Raw genomic sequence first — 9,581 nt, forward strand, 5'->3', positions numbered from 1 at the left:
CCCCGGTCCCGGTCCGCCTTTCGCTCTGGGCTGCGGAGGCGCAGCGCGCTGGTACCCACGGGCGCACGGTGGCTACGGAGGCGGCCTCAGTCCTGACAGTGAGTGAGGGCGCGAGGAGGGGTGGGCCAGGCGGCGGGGCTCGACTTCCTCCCTGAGCATTTGCTCAGGGACTTCGGGCTTGGCACCGCCTGTTCTGGGCCATCCTCGCCCTTCTGTGGAACGGCGTCTGGGCCGTGTGGGGCCCCCACGGAACCCTGGTTGGGCTGGTTTGGAGGCCCACCCTCTGGGGCAGGAGCTCCGCTAACGAGGAGATTTTGCAGGCCATAGCTTCACCCATTGCCGGGCTCCTCTGCTCCCAGGGAATCTGGGCACAGGGGACAACAGGCGGCCAAAGAAAAGAGAAAGGAGAGTGAAAGAGGACAGGGAAAGATACAGGAGAAGGTGAAAGAGGCTGAAAAAGAAAATGGGAGGATGGAGGAAGAAAGGAATGTGCTTCGAGAGAGAGAGTGGGGTGGGGGGAAGGGAAGATGCAGGAAAAAGAACCCCAAGGGTGATCTGAGAGATAAAAGAGAAGGAAGAGATGGAGGGAAAGGGAGACAAAGTAGCGTCAGACGTGGAAAAATAAACGGGGGCACTGAGCAGAGGGCGCAATGTTGTGGGGGTGGGGCTGGGGAGGGGAGCCTTTTAACACGGCAGCTGTGCCCCCGCAGACTCCCGTTTCCCCTGTGCCCGCTGCAGACAGCCTGGGGCAGGGGCCTGGGCCTCCCTCTTAGTCCTTGAGGGGCACGGGCTGTGCCAGGCAAGAAGGGAGCCTGTTCTGAAGCCCCCAGTCCAACCCCTCTCTCTTCTTTTTCTGCCCCTCCCCCTCCCTGCCTTTGTTCCCTGCTGCGGGCTCGAGAATGGGGCTGGGGACTTCTCAACTCCAGAATCCCTCTGCCCCCTTGCTTGGGTATCTGACCCGTTAGGTCTGCTTCCCCTCCCCAGGGTTCCAGGGTCACTGCCTCCCTTTTGGACCTGCCCTTTAGGAAGACCCCTGGGAGGAAGGCCAGGAAAGCCAGTCCAACCTCCCAAGCCCTGGCTTAGCCAGCCCCCCACCCCTAACACAGCCTTCGGACCTTGAGGCCAGCTGAGGACGTGGTCCCTCTGCAAGCTCTGGCTCTGGGATCCATGCTGTCCTCTGTGTGAATATCAATGTGTGCTGGGGAGTAAGTGGCCTATGACCCCCACTCGTTAGACAACCCTTTCCATGTTGTAGAGAGTCCCCTTGCAAAAGGACCCACATACTCACACTCAGGAAGTCCAGGCCCCCACCCCCTTCACGTGCACTAGAGCAGGGCCTCCGTGGTTTCCCAGAAATCAAGGGACTCTGTCTAGTGCCCTTCTGGGAGAGATTCTGGAAAGGGCTTCTCAGGGTGAAATTTGTTATCCGCTCATCCCTGGAGGGCATCCCCTCCTGCAGCCCAGGTGGCACCCCGCACCTCTGCAGAGGCGGCTCCCACTTATTTCGTGCCATGCGGGTTAGGGTCCCGCTTCCTCACCAGAGCTGACAAGTCAGCCTAGTGCCTTGTGACAGCACATGGCCTCTGTGAGTTTGGGGTATTGTGGGGAGGCAGGGACTCCCCAGATCTAGTAGCATGCACCACAACCTGCTACCTGACTCTTCTGTGGGCGCTGTGAGGGCACACACCATGGGGATTGGCCACAGGCATGAGTGGGATGTGCACACTCCTTGGGTACGAGGCACAGAGCTGGAACCACGCACAGAAGCCCACCAGTGTGTACTCCCCTTGCATGAGCGTGCAAACGCTGCAAATACACTGCAAGCACACACCCAGCCAAGTGCACAGCGTTCCAAGGGCCCAGGGCCAGGCCAAACTCTGCCTCCACGTCTAACCTGTCAACCAGGGCCTGCCCTTTGCAAGGGAGGCTCCAGACCAAGGCAGAAAAGCAGCGGGTCCGAGTCAGCCTCTGGAGCCCTGCAGTGGGAGATGGCTGCCCTCTTCAGTCTGGGCAAGCGCTTCTGGGTCCCAGCTGGCATCTGTAACCTGACATCATCCGTTGCCAGCCCTGTGGGTCTCTTCTTGTTTCTGGGAGATGAGTAGGGGAGCTTGGTACTTGGAACATGAACTCAGACACCCCCCGTGAACTTCTCTACCCCCAAACCCATGAGGCCGAACCTCCAGTCTAGAAGGTGTTTGGGGCAGGGCTCAGCTGCTGCATGTTGCTTTGGAGTGGCATGTGCCCGTGTTCCCTTTGAGCATGATTGTGGCTGGTGTGGACTTGCCTTGTGGGCACTGGGTCAGGGCTACAGGAATATGCGGTGTGGGGGTGACGGCCTCACCTGATGGGAGTTCTCTTTTGGGGATCCTTTGCATTGTTTTGTCCTCCTACTATGGAATGTTTCTGTGCAAGCGGGCAGAGGGCGCAGGAAGAGGCCTGCGAGCTCTTCATTCCTCTGTCTGGGGGCCTTGGCGTGGGGCTGGGTGCCAGGTGGCAGGGGGTGTCCTGTGCTTGTTTTTCGGTGTGTACATTTCTCGGAAGGACTTCTTTCCTCTTGTCCAGGGGCTTCTGCGGGAGATTTGTGTGTTTTTCCAGGCCACCCGTGGAGCAGCTGGGAGTGGGAAGTGCTCACCGGGGTCAGCCTGCTTGTCGTGTGTAGTATCTTTGTGTCTTTGCTCTGCATCCTTCGTTGTCCTCTGGCATGGGTGTGCGTTTGTATTTGTGTGTGTGTTGTGGGGTGTTGGTTTGGAGCTGCTCCCTGGCCTCTGGGCTGCCTCCTATGGTTCTGCCTCTGTGTGCATCCCCAGAGCGGCTGGGTGCCCAGCCCTGTGCTGGAAAGTCTCCCTGCTTGTGGCTGTGGGCGACCTCAAGGTGGGGACGGCTGGCCTCAGTGACTGAGTCTGGTAATCAGTGCCCTGGAACCAACGGTGGTGCCCCTCTCTCCCCTGCAGCCAGCGACCGGGACTCACCGGAGACGGGCGAGGAGATGGGCCGTGCTGAGGGCGCCTGGTCGCGAGGCCCCGGGCCGGGAGCAGTGCAGCGGGAGGCAGCGGAGCTATCGGCGCGGGGCCCGGTGGCCGGCGCGGAAGAGGCGTCGGAGCTGGCCGAGGTCCCTGCGGCGGCGGGGGAGACACGCGGCGGTGTTGGCGTGGGCGGCGGCCGAAAGAAGAAGACGCGCACAGTCTTCTCCCGCAGCCAGGTCTTCCAGCTGGAGTCCACCTTCGACCTGAAGCGCTACCTCAGCAGCGCAGAGCGTGCCGGCCTGGCCGCCTCCCTGCAGCTCACCGAGACGCAGGTTAAGATCTGGTTCCAGAACCGCCGCAACAAGTGGAAGCGACAGCTGGCGGCCGAGCTGGAGGCGGCCAGCCTGTCCCCGCCGGGAGCGCAGCGCCTGGTTCGCGTGCCCGTGCTCTACCACGAAAGTCCCCCTGCCGCGGCCGCCGCTGGGCCCCCGGCCACCCTGCCCTTCTCGCTGGCTCCCGCCGCGCCCGCGCCGCCCCCACCGCTGCTCGGCTTCTCTGGAGCCCTCGCCTACCCGCTGGCCGCCTTCCCGGCCGCCGCCTCCGTGCCCTTTCTGCGGGCGCAGATGCCCGGCCTGGTGTGAGCCCCGCCCGCCGGGCCCTCTCCCTGCTACCCTGTGGTCGTGTGTGGACGCGCGATCCAGCGGCAGGCACGGGGCGCAGGGAGCGTTAGGGGGAGGGATGGACGCTCCTGTGGCCTTCTAGACACCTCGGGAGCGCAGGCCTCGGCCGGGGGTCCTCAGCCCCTGTGGGGAGCGCCTCTAGAATGTAATGGGACGCCCCACCCAGTTGCCAGGCTGGATCCCCACTCGAACAGGGGGCAATGCAGAGACTCTGGGCTGCGCAGCCACGGCCACCCCTGGCCTCAGCAAGGAGCGGTCGGCCACGGCCATCCGGGGCAGCTGCCCTCAGGCCAAGCCCAGCACAGCAAAGGAAAACTCGGAACCGGCTGTCCAAGGCTGCGCGGTGACTGTCCCCACAGACTGCCCCCAACACTAAACGTCCTTTTCCTGGGACCCAGACAGCCGGCCGGCGGAGGGCTGTGCTGCCCCTCCCGCGGGTGCTGGTGGAGAAAGGACCCTGGACCTGTGGGTCCCATCTTCCCTTCCAGGAGCAGGCAGGCTGGGGCTCTCTGCAAACGTGGAGGCCTCTGGGTTGTTTTTCTAAATGAATCTACTTATTTGCGTATGGAATAAAAAGGGACATTTTCTGGACAGTTTCACTGCTTTGTGATCATGAGGGCAGGGACAGCTGAAGCTGCGGTAGGTGCCTTCCCTCCTGGGAGCACCTTTCAGTGCTGACTGGGGACACCTGGAGCCCAGGGCTGGGCCAGGTGCAGGTGGGCAAGACAGACCCTCGTCGGAGGTGGTGGGCGCTGTGCCCCTCTTCTATGACACGCCACAGGGAAGGGCCAGCAGCCGGGAGTAGGGAGAAAGAAGTGACAGTGGTGTGTCCAAAGGAAGTTCTAGAGCCTTGACTGAAACCAAAAGGCAGGAGCAGGTGAAGGCAGAGGCCGACCGAATGTCGCTGGCATTTGTCACAGCGGCTCCACTGTGTGGCGCCGCGTGTACACAGCCCTTTCCTATCTCGTATGGAATTTTTCTTTGGGCCAAAACAAAGCCGTGGCACTCAAGGTCAGGCCACTGTGCTCTTGCCTCGGGCCTTCCTCCTGGCCTGCAGTCTCTGGTCAGCTGGAGGACTCAGGCGGTGGGCAAAGCTGTTCATGGCTGGTGATGATGGGCTGTGAAGGAGAGCTTGTTCCCTGTTCTGGGCCACTGGGGCCACCCTACCTCTGTCAGCCCCAACCTGGCTACTTTTGGGCCCTGCCTTGGGTGGGGGAGGGACACTGGTGTGTGTTTGAGCTTAGGAGAAAGACATTGTAGGGGTCTGAAAAGGTCACTTCCATGGCAGAATTGAGCTCCTAAGAAAATCCGTCTCCCTCCCCTGCTTCACTTGGGTGCAGACACTCCCCAGGCGAGATGGGCAGCCGCCAGGCCATACGCTGGGCCTGGGGCAATCAAAGTAGCGCCAGACGGCCGAGGAGACTGTATGGTGGGTCTGGGGTCCGTGCATCTGTGTGTCTCTACCATCCAGCTCCTGATCCAGAATCATGTCCTCCAAGTCCCCGCCCCCACCCTGGCCCATTATTTGGTTCCTTACTGGAAGGCCAGGGTTCCAGCAAGCCCAAGGGGCCTCCTTCAGCCTCTGGGCCCTCAGGTCCACACCTGTGGGTTCCAGGCCCTGCGTCATGACGGGGTGGGCATTTTGAGAGATTCTTAGAGGGGGCTGCGATGCTTGGCCTCGAAGCAGCCCTACCCCAAAACCCAGTCCCCATCCTGCAGGCTTGTTGCTGCTTGGGCCTTCTCCAGCCCTTCCCAGGATTGTGTCTGGGCTCCCTCCCTGCTTTGGGGTTGCCCCAGCTGCTTTCCTGGCTAAAGCAGGAAGTCCATTCTCACTCAGTTTCATCTGGGACGGACTCAGGTTAGGCCTCAATAAAATGAAATGAAAGCTCCTGGCTGCAGCCATGAGGGGGAAGGGGTGTTACAAGAGGCCCCTCGTGGCTACTCAGGCAAAGTCCAAACCCCCTGCCCCTTCCGACTCCTCTCCCCACTGGGCCCTCTAGGCCTCGCACCCCTGACTCAGGCTTCTGGGACCCTCACCCTCTGGGCTTCTGTCGATTTTGTGCTGGCCTCACCCAGTCACCGGGCACATCACTGTGAGTCCAGGAAAGGGGCCAGGGCACAGCCGGCGACACCGCAGAGCCTCCGAGCCCCACATAGGCCTGGCAAGCAGAAGCGGCAGCAGCAGCCTCTCCTTTTGAGGTCCAGAAACTGTACGCCTGTGGCACCACCTCGGCCTTCCCAACGGCAATGCTGCTCGGGACTGGCAAGGTCTCAGGCACTTGCACCATGAGGATGCCTGCCTCCTCCCCCTATTTGGAGGGGGTCATTGAAGCTCAGGCTAAAGAGGTTATCGCTGTGATGCGACTGTTTTATCTGACTGCTTCTGACCGACGTGGGTGTGGTCCCAAGGTCGCATGGCAACTGCAGGGCACCGCTGAGCGCAGTGGGGGCACCAAGGTCTGCGGGCAAATCCCCTTACAGGCGGATCAGTCAGCACTGGAGCCCTGCACAGATGGCTGTAACCACTCCGGGAGCTACCTGACTCCAGGCCACCAAGAAGCTGGAAGGGTGAGGGCCCTATGGGTGCCGGTTTTACATCGACCACTCTGGCTACTGGGGAACCATGGAACCGGTCACCAAGCTTAGTCTTGGCAGCTAGCATCAGAGGGTGCAGGGTCTACACAGTTCAAATGCAGGGCAGATTCGGAGAGAGTGGATGTGTCTTTCAATAGAATTCGTTAAAAATCGGGTTGGAGAGCGTCTTATGGGCCGCGGCTCAGGGCTCACCCTGGTGGGAAGGAGGGAGCCATGAGGGAGCCGGCGTGGTAGGAGGGGACCGTTTCCGAGCTCAGGAAAGGGCTGGAGCCTGGAACACTGTAAGAGAGAAAGCAGATCCCAAGCTGGATTAGGCCAACTGGGCTCAGGGAACCTGGCTCTGCCCTGTTATCCATGGGGCTCTGGCATCTTGGGGCTGGCACCGAAGGCAGAACAAACCAGAGAGAAGCAGTGTAGGACTCGGAGCCCACGGAGCCCTGGAGGGTGCATAGGACCAGGTTGGGAGTAAGCCTGGCCCCTCTGAGTCCTAAGCTCCAGTGCCATCGATCGTGGGTGCACCTCGGGCGCGCGTTGGCTCCACCGCTGGCAGAAGATGAATGGCTTCGATCTGTCTCCACCACATGCGCCATGCGCCCTCCCGCCTCGCGGGTTCCACCCACCACCTCACCCTCTCCGTACCAGAGGCTGGATTCCAGCCACTCTGAGCTGCTCAGGGCTTCCAGTTGCATAGCCCCGAGCACCACTGGGTGCAGCAGGCTCTGGACATCCTGGACACACTCCTTTGCTGGACCCAGTCCGACTTCCCCATGACAGTAGTCATGCCCCTTCCCTTCTCCAGGCCTTGGTTTCCCCACCGCACGCCTATGGTGAGGACTGGGGTCTGTAATTTGTAAATGCTGGGCCTTCTGTGATTTGAGTGAGGCCAGCAGGACATCCCTCCCCAACTCCCAGGGCCCACGCTGTAGTGGGACTGGAGGGTGACCCACCCGCTCTGGGCCTCTCAGTGCTCTAGGACTACAAAAACTGAATCCCCACTGGAGCTGGCCTGAGAGGTAGGGAATCAGCTCCCCATCCCCCCCAGTGTTGGGCATCTGGGACCTCCGAAGGCAAAGTCCACACCTGGAGCACCAGGAAAGGCCACTATGGTGGTGTTTGGGCATGGGGGATGTGCTGTCTGGGCTTAAGGGTCCTGTCCTTGGGAACTGACTATCGAGCAGAGATTCCTAGCCTAGCTCAAATTCCACAGGGATCGGAGCCGCTGGAATCCTGAAGGCCGACCTGGGCCTGCCCCATTTCCCCCAGGTGGTCGCACCGCCCTTGGCCACTCCAGGCCCTTGACCGAGAGCGCAGGCAGCAACCGGGGCTCTGTCCTCCCGGCTTCCTCCAAAGCCACAATGAGAGACAGACAGATACCCAGGCACTGCCCTTGGAGGTGACGATTCCCCGAGCGCTCCACCCAGCTTGGTGGAGGCCAGCTTGGCCTTTGCACTCCGAGCCCTCACGGGACTCCGCTGCCCATCGACTCCCATTCAGCCAGGAGCACCGTGAGAAGATCCTCCTCATCAGGTGCTGGGGAGGGGTGCCCAGTGCCCTTGCCCATCTGCGTGCAGGGAGGTTTCCCAGATCCTTGGCTCTGAGCCCACTCCGAAGGCAACCCAGCTGGGCGGAGGCAGAAGGCGCTGGACCCTGGCGGGGTGAGCAGCAGGAGGGAGGCGGGAGAGGCCCGGTGGGTTTCTTTCCCTTTCTGTCAGTGCGTCTCCCCCAAGAGGCTTTCGCGGCTTTCCGCCCCACCTTGCAACTTATTGGAAAGGGAAACCGGGGTTCTGCGAGGGGCAGGAATTCTGGGGCAGGGTGGCACTGAGGCTCCCCGGCGCCCTCCTCCCCCCCGTGCGGTGCTGCTGCTGTTCGTCCCCGCCTGTGTACTCATATGCTTCATACCCTTTGGCCACCCTGCCCCTCTGGTAGCCAGAGTGGGCATGCCTATCCAGGGTCCCGCCAGGAAGTGGGGTCCCAGCCGCCGGAAATTCGTTCGCCAGAAGTGTCTACTGGACCCGCCGATCCCCAGGTCCCCAGGGCGGATCACCCATTGAATGGCTGCCCTGGAGGGAAACGGAGAGGTGGACACCCCTTCACAGGTGGGCCGAGAGGGGACAGCCCTGTTCTCACAGAGCGAAGCTCTGCGTGTCATGCACGGAAGGACACACAGGACCAGGCGCCAAGAGGGCCCCGAGAACAGTGAAGTGGTGGAGGAGCCAGCCTCACCGCCTGGGGAGCAAACGGCCCTCGCCAGGTTCAGGAGCTGTGGGGCTGAGATTTTGTTTATTTCTTATTACAAAAGTAATAGTGCTTTTTATTATCTGGACATTGCAGCAAAGTTCAAATGGTAACACGTCTGCATGTCCAACATCAAAAGCCAACTGCCTTTGAGTCTGGATTTACTGGGAATTGTGACTTAAGCCGTATTGTTATTTTTAAGGAAGTTATTATCAGTGAAAATGCATTTATGTATTCACCAGTGAAAATGTGTCTGTGTTTGCTTTATAGTAAGGCAACAAAAATAAGTTAATAAAAATAAAAGGAGGCCAACAGAGGCAACTAGATTGGTCAGGGGTTAAGAACTGTGGGATAGGGGTGGGTAAATGGGAATTCACTTGAAGGCTCCCTCGATTTTGTTTTATATTTGAAAATTTCCATAATAAAATGTTTCACAAAGTGACTACCAAGAAACATTAGGGGTGTGTGCTCCGCGCGGCTGAATCTCTGCCTGGGGGGAAACATTAGGGGTGTGTGCTCTGAGCGGCTGAATCTCTGCCTGGGGCTGTTTTGGTTGCAGGTTTATTTCCGCCCAATCGGGGTCTCACTTTGGTCCAGCTTGCACTCTCCTTTTAAAATTGTTTTTCTGCTTAGCTAGAATGTTCGCATTTAAACCCATTAATGTGCTATCTGTAGAACGATTTCAGTCTTAACCCTTCCTCTTTTCCACGCAGCTTTCCCGGCCTCTGCCTCTTCTCCACTGGTCCTGGTGCCCACTCTGGGTTCCCCCACCCAGGGCACCTGGCGCCGGGGCGTCTCCTCCGATGGGGGGGCCTCAGACCGCACCAAGGACGGACCAGGGAGGACGGACAAGGGCTGACGGATACTTGGCGCCGTCTCCCGGCTTCCCGGCCCGAGTCACCCACGCGGACGCGATTCCGACTTCGCTGCAGGGTTTGGGAGGTTGCGCGCAGCGGCCCCCTCTTGGTCCCGGGTGCGTGTCTTTGGTTTCCGGGCACTTCCTTGACGCACTTGGCGTGCCTGGTCTGCAGCGCCCGATCCACGCGAAAGGTGCGTCCCGCTTGGCAAGAGGTTGGGGCCTTGGATCCCGGGGCTCTAAGGGTCCAGA

General features: G+C 60.4%; 1 protein-coding gene across 1 annotated transcript; it reads left to right on the forward strand.

Moving 5' to 3' along the window:
• Positions 1 to 4: 4 nt before the first annotated feature.
• Positions 5 to 4,234, forward strand: HMX1 (H6 family homeobox 1; the record flags this gene model as incomplete). The annotated part of the gene is made up of 2 exons (XM_011935441.1): positions 5 to 98; positions 2,952 to 4,234. Coding segments are annotated over 2 exons (747 nt in total), but the record flags the coding sequence as incomplete, so codon positions are not given.
• Between the last annotated feature and the right edge of the window lie 5,347 nt (positions 4,235 to 9,581).

Source organism: Colobus angolensis, unplaced genomic scaffold (genome assembly GCF_000951035.1).
Source record: "Colobus angolensis palliatus isolate OR3802 unplaced genomic scaffold, Cang.pa_1.0 Scaffold143, whole genome shotgun sequence".
NCBI classification, from domain to species: Eukaryota; Metazoa; Chordata; class Mammalia; order Primates; family Cercopithecidae; genus Colobus; species Colobus angolensis.